This window comes from Choloepus didactylus, chromosome 18 (genome assembly GCF_015220235.1).
Source record: "Choloepus didactylus isolate mChoDid1 chromosome 18, mChoDid1.pri, whole genome shotgun sequence".
Classification (NCBI taxonomy): Eukaryota; Metazoa; Chordata; class Mammalia; order Pilosa; family Megalonychidae; genus Choloepus; species Choloepus didactylus.
The window spans coordinates 23,438,224-23,456,190 of NC_051324.1; the positions used below are offsets into that span (position 1 = coordinate 23,438,224).

General features: G+C 35.0%; 1 protein-coding gene across 5 annotated transcripts in view; it reads left to right on the plus strand.

Moving 5' to 3' along the window:
• Positions 1–17,967, plus strand: part of TAOK1 (TAO kinase 1) — a 204,000-nt gene that overhangs the window by 141,350 nt on the left and 44,683 nt on the right. For all 5 annotated transcript variants that reach the window (XR_005212736.1, XM_037809469.1, XM_037809470.1 and 2 more), the window contains exons 8-11: positions 2,368–2,459; positions 13,090–13,183; positions 14,748–14,829; positions 17,297–17,464. Coding sequence is in view for 4 of the 5 variants with exons in the window: in XM_037809469.1 (XP_037665397.1) it covers positions 2,368–2,459; positions 13,090–13,183; positions 14,748–14,829; positions 17,297–17,464 (436 nt within the window). In the remaining variant the exon portion in view is untranslated. The remainder of the gene's footprint in view (positions 1–2,367; positions 2,460–13,089; positions 13,184–14,747; positions 14,830–17,296; positions 17,465–17,967) is intronic.

Consider the following 17,967-nt stretch of genomic DNA (forward strand, 5'->3'; position numbering starts at 1 on the left):
ATATCCTTTTTCATTTTGCTTCTTCCCCTTCCCATTCACTTTCCTGTTACTATCTGCATCATATATGGGGTGTGGAAGTGAAAAAGCTCAGTAAAAATTCAAGTGGGAAGGAGATGGGAATGCTAAGTGGGAATTTTGTATGTTTTCTTTAGATTTTTTAGTTACCATGCATCAGCAATATGCAGGCTAAAAATAACTGAACACTGGTAGCTGATTCAGAATTGGATTGTTGTTTCTTTTTAATTATTTTTTGTTATGGAGAATTTCAAACATACGTAAGAGTAGACAGAAGTATAATAAAGCCCTTATGTACCAGTCACCCAGCCCAACAGTATTAAACCATAGCCAGTCCTGCCCTGTGCGGTCTCTACTCTCCCTATCCCCACTCCTCCAAGGTATTTTAGAGCAAAGTCTAGACGTCGTATGATTTGTGTAAATAATTCAGTATGTGTGTATCTGCCAGTTTGAAGAGAATGATTTTCCAGGTCTTTAACTTCCATATGTCCTCTTTCTCTATGTATGCCAAGTGTTGCCTGAAGTCTGTTGTATCTCCTTTCCCACCTTTCTTTAAAAATCTGCCTTCTGCCACTTTCTGTAAGAAAGGACTTCTTACCCATCCTTATTAATATTACAATAGTGCATTGCTCTGGGATGTGAAAAACAAAAAACCTCTGGGGCACAACAAGGGGATATTTTGAGAATGTGTATAAGTATCTAAGAAATTTTGGAGGGTCAGGGTATAAATTCATGGCAAGACTCTGTGGCTTTCCAATTATCTCCCTTCTCCTTTTATCCCACCCTGCCTTGCCTCCCCACCTTAATCTTCATCCTCCATCACCTTCCCCTGACCTTTCTTTCTTTCTAGCTTAGAATTCAGAACTGAGATAGTTGTCATAAGGACACATATTAACATGTTTATTTACATTGAAAAATGAAGTCAAACTTTTTCTGACAGAAAGTGAATCTGATTTGATTGATTGATATGACTATGAATACAGATTTTGCTACTTAAGTTGTCTAACAGTTTTTAAAATAAATTCAATGAACTAATTCTGTAGCTCCCTGGTTTTGAAGAAAATGTATTTAAGCATATATACAATATACAGTATATGTATATACTGTACATTATATCTTTGAAACTATTAAATTTATAAAATATAGGTGTCAACTTAAAAATGTGCAAAGCGTACATAGTTTTTATAAATTAGTAAGAGGACTATTAATAAAAAATTTGAAGACTACTGCTCTAGATGATCAAAATTTCTTATGTAGAACCCTAGTCTAGAGTCCTCTCCTGCATGGAAAATAATTCTATAAGCAAATAATATTTCTTAATGGGTCCCTTCTTTAGAAATTGATGGTGAATACTTAGATATTTTAAAGGTCCTGGCAAGTCCTGCAATAAAAAAAGTCACTTTGTTTAACTTAACTTAGCAATTTCCTAAACTTACCTCAACATCTCAAATAACACTTAAGAAACACTCTGTTATTGACAATTGAAAGTTTACTTTATTTACGTATTTGTTCATTTGTATATAGTGTTTTTGGAGCACGACAACTAGGTACATCTCTATATGTCTATATACATGCGTGTGCATGCACGCACGCACTCATTTTGGTTGTGCCTGTTGACAATCTTACTGAAATAGTCAGCACTTATTATAAATGTCCATCTGCACTTATCATCAGACACAAATGGGGTATAAGACAAAGTACCATCAAGAAATTTAGACTCAACTTGAAGACATGAATTATTTTTTTGTATTATAACTAAGACAACTATAAGGTTGATAATTGTATGATTGAGTTGTGAGCTCACCTAGTTGGTTTTATCATGGGACACAATTTTTACTTGAAAGAAAACTAATAAACTATGATTATTCAATCTTGGGTTTTGTGGCAGATATTTTCTCAAATAAATGAAAGTGAGCCTGTTACCTCATGGAAAAGAGTGTTTTTTTTTTTTTTGGAGTGATAAAATTCATTGAAGCAAAAATTAGACTTTTGTAATAGGGTCTTTAGACCAAAATGTTTGAGGACTGTTAGTCCTGAGGGATATATAGCATTAGAATCTGCAACCTGGAACAGATGCAGAATACAACCCTGCTTTAGAAACGTCTTTCCTTTAGGATGCTGCTGTATTGCCATGACAGATGGTGAGAATGAGGATAATCTCAAGCTATATATGCAGTGCTAAATCTTTACCTCACAACCTGTAATCCATTTATTTTCCATTATAAAAATTCTTATGTTCAGACCAATTTGCTAGAGTGCAAACTAGTATTCTCCATAGATGATCATAATATTCTGGAAGAGTATTATATCTTTTTGTTTTTTTTAACTTTAAGCAAACATTTTATGTTTTAGGATGGCCCCAGAAGTAATTTTAGCCATGGATGAAGGACAGTATGATGGCAAAGTAGATGTATGGTCTCTTGGAATAACATGTATTGAATTAGGTAAGCATTGTTCTTTATTACTATGGAAGTAAGATTTGATTGTTTTGCCTCAACTTTTGTACCAAATTAATTTTTATTACAACCAAACGGTTTCTATCTTGTAGTCTATTTTTCCAAAGTAATGTCATCTTAAATATTTTCTATTTTGATGGAATTCCTGCATTAACCATTCCCTTCAAGCTCTACGTCATCATGTTTATTGTGTAGTTTCAAAACACTGCCTGAGATTTGGAGACTACTCTAGTATCATTCTCTCATGATCTCTTGGCCTCAATTTGAGGTTTGCGAACTATTTCTTTAAGTGTCCTAAACTGTTTTCTTTTACACTGATTCTTCTTTTTTCCTATAGTTCCTAATTAATTTCTTAAGAATCCTGGGTATAAATATAGAGGAGAAGCTGGGGAAGGTACTTGCTGCCCATGGGTTGCTTTTACATATTTAGTTGACTGATGCATACATATGCTCCTTGGTGTTGGTAAAATTGTAGTAGATGTTCTGTTAGATATCATTGATATATTTTAGGATATATAAGTATTTGTTGGTTAGTTGTATTGCTCAGAAAGAAGTCTGTCTAAACTCTCCAGTTTCTGTAAAATTGCTCCTTATTTTTCTAGGCTATCTAGCTTTCTATTCTAGTTAATAATTCCTTCGGAGTGGGGTTTTTTATACTTATAATAAAGTAACTTCAGGAGAGCTTAACTGCCTTTAGATAATTTTAAATGGGTAAGACATTTGAAAGGATTTCTTAGAGTTTTAGGCATACATTTGGCTTCTTTTATAAATACTTTCATAATCACTTGGTTTTGGTTTCATGGCTGCTAAAGCAAATAACATATAATTGGATTGACTTAAACAATGGGAATTTATTGGCTCACAGTTTTGAGGCTAGGAGAAGTCCAAAACTGAGGTATCAGCAAGGTGATACTTACCCCCAGAAGACGGTGGCATTCTGGGGCTGGCTGCCAGCAATCCTTGGTCCTTGGCACACATGGCAATGCACAGGGTGGCATCTTCTCCCTTCTACTTTGGTTTCTGTTGACTTCAGGTTTCTTTTTGCTCCCCATTACTTCTCTCTGTCCTTCATCTGCTTACTCTAGAATAGCACTGTCCAGTAAAACTTTCCGTAATGATAGAAATGTTCTGTGTCTGCATAGCTATTTTTTTTGTTTGTTTCTTTGTTTTACTCTTTAGTGATTATTTTTTTAACTATCAACAAATTAAAAAATAAACAATAAAAAAAATTTCAAACAAAACCAAAACGAAGGAGTAAGAAAAAACGAGTAACGTAAAATAACTACTTTGCTTCCTACCCTACTCCAAGAAAATTAACAAACCAAAATCTGCATACCTATTGAGCCCTTGAAATGCAAATAGTGCAAAGAGCAGCTGAATTTTAATTTTTCTTTAATTTTAGTTTACATTTTCATAATTAGACCTTCTAGTTCTTCTGTCTCAATTTTATCTTATTTCCACTTTACAGTTGGTGGTATTAATTTTATAGAAGCAGGCCACATTCATGGAAAGAGACATTTGAGAATCATCTTCACAAGATAATAAGGAATGGAATCACTGTAACTCTTTTGGAAAATAAATTTGGCTTATATAAAATTAAAGTTTATTAATAGTTTATAGGAATTTGAGATAGAAAGTGTCATTTGAATCTTCTAGAGTCTATCACATTTTAGATTTGGTGAATCTCGTTTCTGGTTTTTAGCCAAGTTCAGTGTTCTTTGATGAATTGAGAGATATTGAGTTTTATAATAAATGAAAAAAATCAGAAAGGCTTGTTCTAGCTTGATATATGGACAGTATACCATTTAAAAAATGTAAAGACCTTAATAAATTACCATAGGCACAACTAAGTAGCTTCTTTCATTCACTCAGAATTTCTTCGATAACTCCCTACCCTTCCCAAACTGTTCAGTCTTAAAGACTTTAGAGTCGAGTCGAGTAAGAGTAGAATAAAGAAGGTATCCACACCAGGTGGTAAACCACGATAGCCCAGGGTGGGGTGTCAGAGTTAGGTGAGTAGAGGTGGGAATTGACACAGAGGAATATACTGCTGTGTGGAATCAGAGCCTCTTGAGGGCATCCATGTGGGGCTGTGGTCCAATGTGGAGAGTTGGAGCCCTAGTAGGGTGACATAGGTATTTGTGCATGGAGGTAGCTCATGATGGGGTGTCAGAACTGAGGAAAAGGGAGGCCATGACAACTCAGGGGAAGCATCCCATCATAAGAAGTTGGAGTGTGAGGAAATGTCCATAATTAGATAGGAGCTTATTTGCATACAAGGGAAAATTATTAAAGGATATTAAAATTATTAAAGGATATTATTAAAGGATAATTATTAAAGGATAATTAAATTATTAACGGATATTATTAAAGGATAATTATTAAAGGATAATTAAATTATTAAAGGATATTATTAAAGGATAATGGGGTTGAGGTTTTTTCCATGTCAGAGAAGAGGGTTAAAAATACAGAAAGAGAGAAGGCTAGAATAAACAGTTGGTGTCGGATTGGAATTTGAGGTGTTGTAGTGAACCATGGTTTTCAATAAATATATTGATAGTGTGATGGTTAGGTTCATGTGTCAACTTGTCCAGATGATGGTACCCAGCTGTCTGGTCAGGCAAGCACTGGCCTAACTGTTCCTGCAAGGATGTTTGTGGCTGGTTAATAAACCAACAGGGCTAGTTTATTAAATCATTAGTCAGTTGGCTGCAGCTGTGACTGATGATGTCAACAAAGGGCGTGTCTTCCACAATGAGAGAATGCAGTCAGCTGGATTTAATCCAATCAGTTGAAGACTTAAGTGAGACTTCTTTTTTGGCTGACCAGTGAAGTGTTTCCTGAGGAGTTCATCGAACATCTTCATTGGAGTTTGCTGCCTGCCCTACAGAATTTGGACTCATGGGTACCGACAGTTGTGTGAGACACTTTTATAAATCTTATATTTATAGATATCTCTCATTGATTCTGTTTCCCTAGAGAACCCTACCTAATACAACTTGGTACCAGGAGTGGTTCTTGAGAAACAGAATCTTAAAATGGGCTTTTACAGTTTGTTTTCTACTCTGATTAGATTCAAAGGCACTAATGACTCTATTTCCAATAATCAAGAGGGCACTGACAGTCCATGGCATGAGTTGGCAATGGAGATATGCAAAATAACACCATTTGATTCTCCTATAATACTCTTGTATGAAGCAAGGCTCTGGGTGACAGTGTTTTTGACACCTTCACAGAGTTTTGCAGAATTAAGAGGTATAATGATGTTGGATGGCTGCTGTTATATACGTTGGATAAAGTTATAAGGGAAAGGCATGGGCTAAAGGCTTCAAATTTAAAACTTCAGTGCTGTATGACAAATGTAAAGGTTTCTATGTGTGCCGTGAAAGAAAATCTTATTTCCTGCGGCTGCAGACTTGAGATTTCTGAAGACCAGATGCAGACTCTCATTGTACTTTGTGGCAGGTTGATTACATTGGACCACTTCCATCATGGAAGTTCTTACTGGAACAGACACATACTCTGGATATGGGTTTGCCTTCCCTGCACGCAGTGCTTCTGCCCAAACTACCATCTGTGAACTTACAGAATGCCTTATCCACCATCATGGTATTCCACCAGCATTGCTTTTGACTAAGGAACCCACTTCACAGCAAATGAAGTGAGGGAATGGGTACATGCTCATGGAATTCTCTGGTCTTACCATGTTCCCTATCATCCAGAGGCAGCTTGGTTGGTAGAATGGTGGAATAGCCTGTTGAAGACTCAATTACAGTGCCAACTAGGTTGCAGTACCTTGCAGGGCTGAGGCAGTGTTCTTCAGGAGGCTGTGTATGCTCTGAATCAGCATCCACTTTATGGTGCTGTTTCTCCCATAGCCAGGATTCATGGGTCCAGGAATCAAGGGGTGGAAACAGGAGTGGCACCACTCACTATCACTCCTTGTGATCCACTAGGTAAATTTTTGCTTCCTGTCCCTGCAAGTTTAAGCTCTCCTGGCCTATGAGTCTTTGTTCTAAAAGGAGGAGTGCTTCCAACAGGAAACCCTACAATAATCCCATTGAACTGGAAGTTAAGACTGCCACCTGGCCACTTTGGGTTTTTTATGCCTCTGAATCAACAGGCAAGGAAGGGGATTACTGTACTGGCTGGGGTGATTGATCCTGACTATCAAGGGGAAATAACACTGCAACTACACAATGGAAATAAAGAAGAGTTTTCCTGGAATACAGGAGATCCCCTAGGGCATCTCTTAGTACTACCATGCCCTGTGATTAAAGTCAATGGAAAACTGCAACAACCCAATCCAGGCAGGACTACCAATGGCCAAGAAACTTCAGCAATGAACGTTTGGATTACCCCACCAGACAGAAAACCATGCTTGCTGAGGGTAAAGGGAATATGGAATGGGTAGTGGAAGAAGGTTGTAATAAATATGAACTATGGCCACGTGACCAGTTACAGAAACAAGGACTATGATGGCATGACTATTTCCTCCTTGTTTGTTATGAGTATGTTTGTATTTGTCTGTAAAGCAAATATCTTTCCTTTCTTCTCTGTCTTATGCCCTTAGCATATGACATTAGGTGTATTGTTCATTTTGCTGTACTTAAGCTAAAGGAAATCAATTTTAAGAGCTAATGTTACCCAAGGACTTGCACCTTATTCTGGAGAGATTTAGTGTGTTTCCAGTTGTATGCTGCACAGCAGAGTATTGTTAGGCGAAATATGTCTGTTATTGTTCTCTACTTAGAGATAAAGTATGGTTTTAGGTGAGGTTTATAATTGCCAAGCTGACAAGGGGTAGACTGTGATGATTAGGTTCATGTGTCAACTTGGCCAGGGGATGGTATCCAGCTGTCTGGTCAAGAATGTACTGGCCTTCCACAAAAAGTTAAGTATGTGGGGACCATAAAGTCCTGCAACCTCATTATGGGGTATGTCATTTGAAGATCTGAGAGCAGAGACATGAATGGACATTTGAAAACTGTTGTTCATGGAGACAGTAATCATGATTTGCAATGGGTGGAGGTGACCTAAGGGTACATAGACTGAGGAACAGAATGGTGAACTGTGGCATATGCATACAATGGAATATTGAGCAACTACGAGGAGGAGTAAAGCTGTGAGACACACAATGAGGTGAATGGATCCTGTATACAGTATTCGAGTGAAGTACGCCAGAAATAAAGGCAAACACTATAAAGCCTCACTAATATGGACTAACTACAATGTATAAACTCAGAATTGAATCTGAGAACATAGCCTAACGTGGACATGATTATTGTAATAGTCCCTAGATTGTAAGCTCTTACAACAGTCAACTCTATTCCTGAATTGTAATGCCTATCTCTAAACTTTAAGATGCTGATTCCTTAGTGTATAACCTGATTGGTCTCTGGAACAATGCGTATCTCTGAGACACCTGAAACTCAGAGCTAGAGCTCGGCAGATATGAATGTCAGTATTAGTGCATACAGCAACTGTTAAAAAAAAAAAGCTGAGAAAGAGCCCAGACTTCAATTAGTGATATGAATGAAGCAGATCTGGTTAAGAGTAGGGCAACCGGGCCAAAGGGTAAAGGTCGAAACTAATTGTGTTTTAAAACTTCGACTTCCATGTGAGACCAAGGGAAGAGATGTCTATTTGGTGCAGGATCTATATTTTCTAAACAGTATAACTCTACAGTTGGTTTGTTCAAACACCACAATTACGTGGAACTTTGAATAGGAAGTGAGATACAGTAGGTTAGTATAGATAAGAGTGAAATAGTGACACATCCCAAAGTAATTTGAGCAGAGAATAAAAAATATATATTTACAGCCCCCCACTCCCACCCCCACCCTGAGGAGCTGGGGGAAGGTGCAGAAGTGTTGGACTTCCTCACCTGGACTGGTGTTGATGTTGTCACAAACATTGGGACTGGCAGTTTGATGTGCTGAGCCCTCTATCATGGGGCTTGCCCTTATGAAGCTCGTTACTGCAAAGGAGAGGCTAAACTTGCATATACTTGTGCCTAAGAGTCTCCCCCTGAGTACCTCTTGGCTGCTCAGATGTGGCCCTCTCTCTCTCTAACTGAGCCACCTCAGCAGGTGAACTCACTGCCCTCCCCCCTACATGGGACCCGACTCCCAGGGGTGAAAATCTCCCTGGCAAGGCAGGGTATGACTCCCGGGGATGAATCTGGACCCAGCATCGTGGGATTGAGAATATCTTCTTGACCAAAAGGGGGATGGAAAATGAGATGAAATAGTTTCAGTGGCTGAGAGATTTCAAATGGAGTCGAGAGGTCACTCTGGTGACATTCTTATGCACCTCTTAGGTTTTAGTATATTGGAATAGCTAGAAGTAAATACCTGAAACTACCAAACTCCAACCCAGTAGTCTGGACTCCTGAAGACAATTATATAATAATGTAGATTACAAGGGGTGACAGTGTGATTGTGAAAACCTTGTGGATCACACTCCCTTTATCTAGTGTATGGATGGATGAGTAGAAAAATGGGGTAAAAACTAAATGACAAATAGAGTGGGATGGCGGGAATGGTTTGGGTGTTCTTTTTTTACTTTTATTTTTTATTCTTATTCTGATTCTTTCTGATGTAAGGAAAATGTTCAGAAATAGATTGTGGTGATGAATGCATAACTGTATGATCATACTGTGAATAGTTGATTGTATACCATGAATGATTGTGTGGTATGTGAATATATCTCAATAAAACTGTATTAAAAAAAAAAAAAAAAAGACTGTACTGGCCTAACTGACATCAACAAAGGGCGTGTCTTCCACAATGAGAGAGTGCAGTCAGCTGGATTTAATCCAATCAGTTGAAGACTTTTAAGCTAGACAGATAGAGGACCTTCACTTCTTCGGCTAACCAGCGAAATGTTTCCTGAGGAGTTCATTGAAGTTGCCACTTCATTCCTGAGGAGTTCATTGAACATCATTGGAGTTGCCAATTTGCTGCCTGCCCTTCGGCATTTGGACTCTTGCATACCCACAGTTGCATAAGACACTTTTACAGATCTTATATTTATAGATACCTCTCATTGATTCTGTTTCCCTAGAGAACCCTAACTAATACATATAGTTATAGCAATAAATGTTTAATTTGCATGTAAGTATATAAATGTATTATATACATATATGTATTCCTCTAGCTCTGTCCTCTGCGCAGTGAGCATGCTTAGGCCCATCACTCCTTGTAGAAATGGCTGATTCAGAGTCTTGGACAGGAAAAGTACAAGATGAGTCTGGAATATCTCGGTGTGCTAAAAAGCAGAGAATTGATCAGAGAATGGTTGAGGCATGTCAAAAAGACAGAAACTAACTTGATAAGGCTCCTACTGGTCAATATTGATTTGAACATCAATATAAATGATAGTGGCATCTTATAGCGTAAGTAAAATAGAAATCCACAGGTTTGTACAATACATGAAAGAATAAAATGGAAGTTTTATGAGAAATAGGATATTTATATACATTGAATGTAACTTCTCACAAAATATTAATTGCTAAGGGTAAAAAGGTAACTTGACCGTGAAGAAGCCTGGCAGACATTACCTTCATCACGTGATCAAAATGAACACCATCAATAACAGGACCATCTCATAGAATGAGCAAAGTAAAGCATTAATTTTATGATTTCCCTGCCAAAGATGTATAACCCAAATCTAGTCAGGAAATAATAGACAGACCCAATTTGGGGGACATTCAATAGTTCTGCATTCTTTAAAAGTGTCAATTTTATGACCTCAGCTTTCATTTTAAGAAACTAGGAAAAGAAGAACAAATTCAACCCAAAGTAATAGAAGAAAGAAGAAAAACATCAAAACAGAAGTCTAAGAAATAGAAAATAGAAAAATAGTAAAGAAAATCTTGAAACCAAAAACTTATTCTTTGAGAAGAATAAAATTGATAAACCTCTAGCCTGACTAACCAGGAAAAAAAGAAGATACAAATTACTAACATCAAGAATCAGAGCTGCCATCCAAAATAACATATTTTAGAGTTATTAAAAGGATAATAGTGAAATATTGTGAACAATTTTATGCCAGTAAATTTGACAACTTAGATAAAATGCACAAATTCTTTGAAATACACAAATAAAGCTCATTTATACTATAAAGTCATTATTGGGGCATTTGAATGAAACTTGAATGCAGTTGGAGGATTAGATAATAGTCATGTATTTTATTAAATGTCCTGATTTAATACCTGTATTGTGTTTTTTTAGGAAAGTGTTCTTGTTTACAGGAAATACATACTAACATATAGGGATGGTGGGGCATCAGATCAGCAATTTGCTCTGCAACGATTCCAGGGGTTGGAGGAGGGGGGTGGTTCTTTGAATTCAATTTGCAATTTTTTTAAGTTTAAGAATGTTTTAAAATAAAAAATTTTAAAAACAATAAAAAACACCTTTAACAGACAAATATTTTTTCAAAAGTTTTAATGTGGTAACCATATATACAACATAAAGTTAGCTATTTTAACTGTCCTTAAGTGTACAATTCAGTGGCATTAACCACATTTATAATGTGCTGCTGTCACCACCATCATTTTCAAAACTTTTTCATCACCCTAAACTGAAATTCTTGTACCCATTAAGCAATACCTCCTCCTCCCCTTTCCCCAGCCCCTGGTAACTTCTAATCTGCTTTCTGTCTCTGTTAATTTGCTTATTCTAGATATTTCATATAAGAGGAATCATATACTCTGTCTTTTTGTGCTTGCCTTCTTTCAGTTAGCAGAATGTCTTCAAGGTTCATACATGTTGTGGCATGTATAAGTACTTCATTCCTTTTCGTGTGTGTGTGTGACAGAACTATATGGTTTCAGTGAAAATCAACACAGTGGTTAGACATTAATAAAAGATCAATTTGGAAATACTAAGTTAGGCAAGCATACAAAATTCAGAGTATAAAATAATGCAAGGTCTGGTGGCCAAAGACATTCCTCAGGAGAAGGTAGATTTGAAAATGCTGAACAGAAATACGTAATTTAGGAGCGGAAGGGGGTGCCTCAGAGTTCTGTGGACTAGTTCCCTTGTTTTGTAAATGAGGAAAGTGAGCAGACATGAATTGGTGAAGCTCACACAGCTATTTTATTTATACCTACACATACCTAAAATACAGGGAGATAAATATCCAGAACATATTAAGCCACCATTTAAAATAAAACATTTCACCAAGTCCACTAATTTAAACAAAGTATTTCAAGGCTGATACAAGTGGTGGCCGTAAAGTTGTTAATACAGCACAGCAGTACATTTCACAAATATATTTTTGTTTAAGAGATTAAATGGAAAAAACTTTTCTTTCGAATATTTTAATGTTCAGTTTTGATAAACACAGTCAAGTTTTCATCCAATTTTCTGATATATAGCAAAATGTACTAGCTTTAAAAATTTGCAGTCTTCAGCTTTCTCCTACATATATATATATATATATATATTTTTTTTTTTTTTTTGTCTTTCAATACTGAGCACTGGGTATTTTTTTTCCTAGCTATCTGTTTTTTTTTTTCTACCATACATTCCGTCTGAAGTATGCACTCACTGACTCACAGTATCATCACATAGTTGTGCATTCATCCTCATGATCAATTTTAGAACATTTTCATTACTCCAGAAAAGAAATAAAAATGAAAAGGAAAACCCAAATCCCCCCATACACCTTAACCCCTGCCCCCCATTATTGTCCTATAGTATTGGTGTGGTATATTTGTTACTGTTGATATAAGAGTGTTAAAATGCTACTGTTAATTGTATTCCATAGTTTGCAATAGGTACATTTTTTTCCATATACCCCCCCTGCTCTAGTTCATGAAAGAACTTTTTATATTTATGTAGTTAATCACAGTCACTGTCCACTACAAGATTCACTGTTATACATTCCTGTGTTTTAACCTCCAACTTTCCTTCTGGTGATGTACATGATTCTAAACTTCCGCTTTCCACCACATTCACAGACTATTCAGCACTGTTAATTATTCTCACAATAACATGATACCAACACTTATTTCCATTTCCAGCCATTTAAGTTCAACCTAATTGAACATTCTGCACATATTAAGCGACCCCTCCCCATTCTTTAGCCCCGTTCTATATCCTAGGAACCTATATTCTATATTTTACATTTATGAATTTACATATTATAATTAGCTCTTATCAGGGAGATCACGAAATATTTGTCCTTTTGTGTCTGACTTATTTTATTTAACATAATGTCCTCAAGGTTCATCATGTAGTCATGCTTCAAGACTTCTCATTCCCTCTTACTGCTGAGTAATTTTCCATTTTACATATATACCACATTTTGTTTATCATTTAATCTATGGATGGACACTTGGGTTTCCACCTTTGGCAATTGTGAATAATGCTGCTATGAACATTGGTATGCAAATGTCTGTTCATGTCCCTGCTTTCAGATCTGGGTATATCCCAAGTAGCAGTATTGCCGGATCGTAAGGCAGCTCTAAACTTAGCTTCCTGAGGAACTGCCAAACCATCCTCCACAGCGGCTGAATAAGTGTTCCAGTTTCCCCACATCCTCTCCAATGCTTGTAGTTTCAACAAGCAAATATTTTAACAAGAAAGTTTTCTTTCTTTTACAGCGGAAAGGAAGCCTCCTTTATTTAATATGAATGCTATGAGTGCCTTATATCACATAGCTCAGAATGAATCCCCTACACTACAGTCTAATGAATGGTGAGTATTGCTAAGAGACATATTACTCAATATTGTAAAAATTGAATGCTTATTCATTATCAAAATTAATTCATTTCACTTAAGTAAAATGTGTTACCTGAAGAGATATTTAAATAGGCTTATTCTACCCTTTTTTTTTCACATTTATCCTTTATCATGTCTACATTTCATAGCATATATTAAACTTGGTTCAGAAATAAAGGATAGATGATGTCATATGGAAACAGAATATGTTGCTTTTTATAAAAATCAGTATTTTCTTGTTTCTTTGAACTTCAGGAACACGTGTAACCCTAATTGTGTAACAGCATAATTTCAACATTAGTATTTTATAACTAAAATATGTAGATTGTTACAGCTTTTATTGGGAAATGGATTATAATGGTATAAAGCATAGGTAAAATGATTTCATTTTATCAAAATTACTAGGTAATTATATTTGTTATTCAGATTGTTTTGTTCCTTCTCTTAGTGCTTCCTTAGTACTTGATATAATTAAGTTCATTCATGTAAGAAAGCTTATGGAAAACACTGGCTTAGAAAACTAAGTTTTTTTTTTTATTAGTGGTAGAAAATTTTAATAGGAAATTTATTCCTGAGGTCCACCTGGTATTTGAAAAATTCTAGAGGAAAATTCATTATATTTAATAAATATTTTGAAATTTACAAGTAGATTTATGCTGTATTTTTTAAAAGATTACATAATTAAGGCACATTCATAGGTCTTTACTACTTATGTAGAGGTATATAAAGAATATATATGTAAGGAATATATATATATATAAGGAATCTTTTAGGGCAGAGTTTTGCATTATGGTACATATAAGTAATGAGCATGTTGAACACAGACTTTTGTACTTTGATATTTTGAGGATTCACCAAGAATTCTTTTCTTGCCTAGAAGGAATTTAAAATCTTATTTGAATATTAAATACAAACATTGATGGAATGATTATTAGTGCCTTATTCACTGAACTCATTAATAACATCATATACTATCTTACAGAATTCAAACAGTATTTAAAAAAAAATCTTAATAGGTTTTCTAGGTTTAATGAAAGTCTTGTTCATTTGCTCAAGGGCACCAAATACTCAGGTATAAAAAGTGTTCCTTCCAGAAGAGATAGAGTGATGCTCTTGAATATGCTATATAGATGATCATCCATGAGGCAAGCAAGAAAAGAGAGGTGGCTTAGAGAAAAGAAAAAAATTGAGAAGAGTGTTATCTTGGATTTGAATACAATTTTAAAAATAAATAGACATCCCTAATTTTCCTCAGTATACAAAGAGTTGTGGAATTTAAATATGTGGGGGCAGAATTTTCAAATAATCTCTGCAAGTTTATGTTTGGAAAGATGTGAAGATTCCTGGTTGCTTTAAATAGCTTTTCATTCTTTACTGTTTGGTTTGTATCAAATGTATATAGTTTTGTTTTGTTGTTGTTTTTTTTTTTTCAATTTTTCTTCTGCATCCTCTCTCCTACCAAAATGCACATGTCTTGATTTATGGATGTGTTTTTAAAGGAAATAGCAATATGTTCACTTGATACTTTCCTTTACAATAGGTCTGATTATTTTCGCAACTTTGTAGATTCTTGTCTCCAGAAAATCCCTCAAGATCGCCCCACATCTGAGGAACTTTTAAAGGTCAGTTTTATTACATTTTAAGTTTGTTTTTGATCCCTATGGAATTATTGTTAAAAATGTGCTTTATTATTTGATTCTGAATCAGGACTAAATATGCTCTACTAGTTTTTACTAAAATATTATTTTTATCCTGTTCCCTCTGGAAATTGTTCTTAGATTCTGTATTTTCTTTTTTGTTAGTTTGTTTGTGAAAATTGATTGGCTGATCTTACCAGGTCTGAATAGAATATATATTTAAATATTCAAGATAGTATTATCATGTCAAAATTTTTATATGTGTAAGAATAGTTTCATGAGTTATATTTATGATTTATAATTCATGTAAGGCAATATCTTATTTCAAAGTTGGTAAAACATAATTCAAATTTGAATTTACTTTTTATATCTACCACACTTTATATATTGAAAGACAAATGACATGTAGTATGTTTAAATTAATATATGAGAGAATAGAGATTGCAAAATAAACTGTTAAATAGGGATGTAGTATTTTTGTTCTCTTTTAAAAAATATTTTTAACTTAGCAATGAAAATATTTTAAAAATCATGTAAGTTCCATTCAATTTATGATAGGCTTGTTTGCCATTGCTGATTTAAATACATGATTATTAAATGCTTTCAATTCTCAAAAATGTATTGTTTTCTCACCTAGCATGGTGCTTTATCCCCATATTTGACAACATATTTAAGTGTAAAAAATTATTTCATTTGGAAGACCATGTTGTTAATAGCAATAGTAGTATTATTGAATTTAATATAGTTCTTAAAAGGTTTAAGTAAGACATTAGTAACTAGGATTTGACTCCCATTTCTTTGTGACCCTTTAGAAATCTTGTTGATTTTTCACTGCAAGATTTAAGCAGACTAATTTTACACTAATGTTTTACAATTTCAAAGAGGTTCAGTTCACTTTCACTGATAACATCAGTTATATTAAAGCTACAGAGAAACTGAAGGGATTATATATGTTCAGTAGTGTTATTTATATCTGTGGTACATAGAAGAACTATATGAAGTTTCAGTTATGTTTGGGAAATTCCAGGCAGTAAGTTCACTCATCTCAGAAATGAAAGCCTGAATAAATAGGGACTCACAGTAGTAACAAAAACTTTAATATACCTAGGAATATTAGGTTAGTAAGAAACAATAACTTTTTGTAGAAAACTATCAAACTCAGAAATATTAAAATATAATATTTTTTGGATAAGACTAAATAAAAGTACACATGAAGATAAAGGAGGAATGTGACTGTGACTGGCTTCTTATACTTGCCTGATGATGTAAACGAAGCCCGTCCAGCTCATGTGTAATAACCCAGCTCATCAGGGCCAGATATTTGGTGATTAGTCCCCAAGCCTGAATGATTCCAAACTCTATGTATTTATTTACCTGGATCATAGTGTGAATTGGCACAGCCCCATTTGAGATGATAGGAAATTCCTATCAAGAGCTCCATATCCTTTGACCTAATAATTACATTTCTGTAGCAGTCCATCGTAAAGAGAAATTAGCAGCAAAAAGTTTTTTATGTATGAACATATTTATCTTAGAATTAAACAGAAAATAACGGTCTAGAATTGGGTAATGGTTAAATCATTTTGGCACAAACAATTGAAGAAATATTCTGCAGGCATTATGTTAATGAATTTGAAATAACGTGAATAATACTTAATGACAGTGGAAGTAGAATCAGTATTGTATGGATAGTTAAACTCTTTGCACAGAGATAAAATAAGCTGAGCTAACGAAGAAGGGAAAGGTATTATAAGAATTCAAGGATATCTCATGGAACTTAAGGGCAGAAGGTGTCTTTCTGCAAAACAAAATCTGTGCATAGAAGATTTCTGGAAAAAATACATCAAAATGTAACAGTGGTAATCCTTTTACTTTTCTGTATTTGTTAAGGTTAAGCTTTATTAAATCGTAGCAGTTAAAATCACTAATACAGCTTTTAATCAACTGCTACTGTTTTATGAAGACTATTGTTTTTGCAGCATATAGAAGAACCCGTAATATCCAGGTTCATAGTATATAATTTATCATCAGTAAAATACATTCCTGTTGAAGTTTCTGTTGAAATGTATATAACTCAGAACTTAAACAAACCTTTTATATGAAATCATCAGTTCTTAGAATATATGAACTTTTATTTAGTTATCTGGTTCTTAGTGTTTAGTTCCTTTGTTTATTTCAACTTGGCATCTTTAGTTGGCCAACAAAGAGCTTATGTTCACATTTTTTCATAAAATGTCCAGGTAACAGTGTAGGGGCAGGGTGTGTGTAAGTAAATGACAATTTTTAAAATAGAAGTAGTCCAAAGTATAGTAGAATTATGTAACTATAGATTATATACATTATTGTGATTATCTAGGATAGTAACTACAGGGTCTGAGAATTAAGGGGTACACTTGCACTAATTGGCTTAAATAGATTTCAGCTGGACTTTTATCTTCTACCCTTAATCCAGCACATGTTTGTACTTCGGGAGCGCCCTGAAACAGTGTTAATAGATCTCATTCAAAGGACAAAGGATGCAGTAAGAGAACTGGACAATCTGCAGTATCGAAAGATGAAGAAACTCCTCTTCCAGGAGGCACATAATGGACCCGCAGTAGAAGCACAGGAAGAAGAAGAGGTAATGACTTAGAAATGATTCAAGTATTCAGCTCTCTTTTTTGTTTTTTTCCCTTATGCAGTTATCTGCTAAGAATCTACCTGTTATATCAGTGGTTCCCAGATTGTGTTTCTTAACACTGGTTCTGTAAGTTCCAGGTGGGGGAGAAAAGGTCTTTGATTGTGTTAGATTGTATGCTGTAAACCCGACCCCTTTGTGTAGTGCACATTGGCATAGTGAAGGCTCTGAGAAGTCTTTTGTTAAAGAAACCTGTTCAACCTTATTTTGTGTAGTCCCTCTCAAATTTCTTGGCCATTGAACCTTTTTTCCATTTTTAACTGATTGTCTAGTTCAATGGGACACACTTGGGGACACTTGAAATTACAGTTGGGAAGTTGAATGTAATAACTCAGAAGTCATTAGAAAATTTACCAGGCATTCTGCCACATCAAGAAGGAAGCTTTCTGTTCTGCCTAAGGGGAAAGAAACTAGCTGGTGATGTGCATATATAATTTAATTCCATT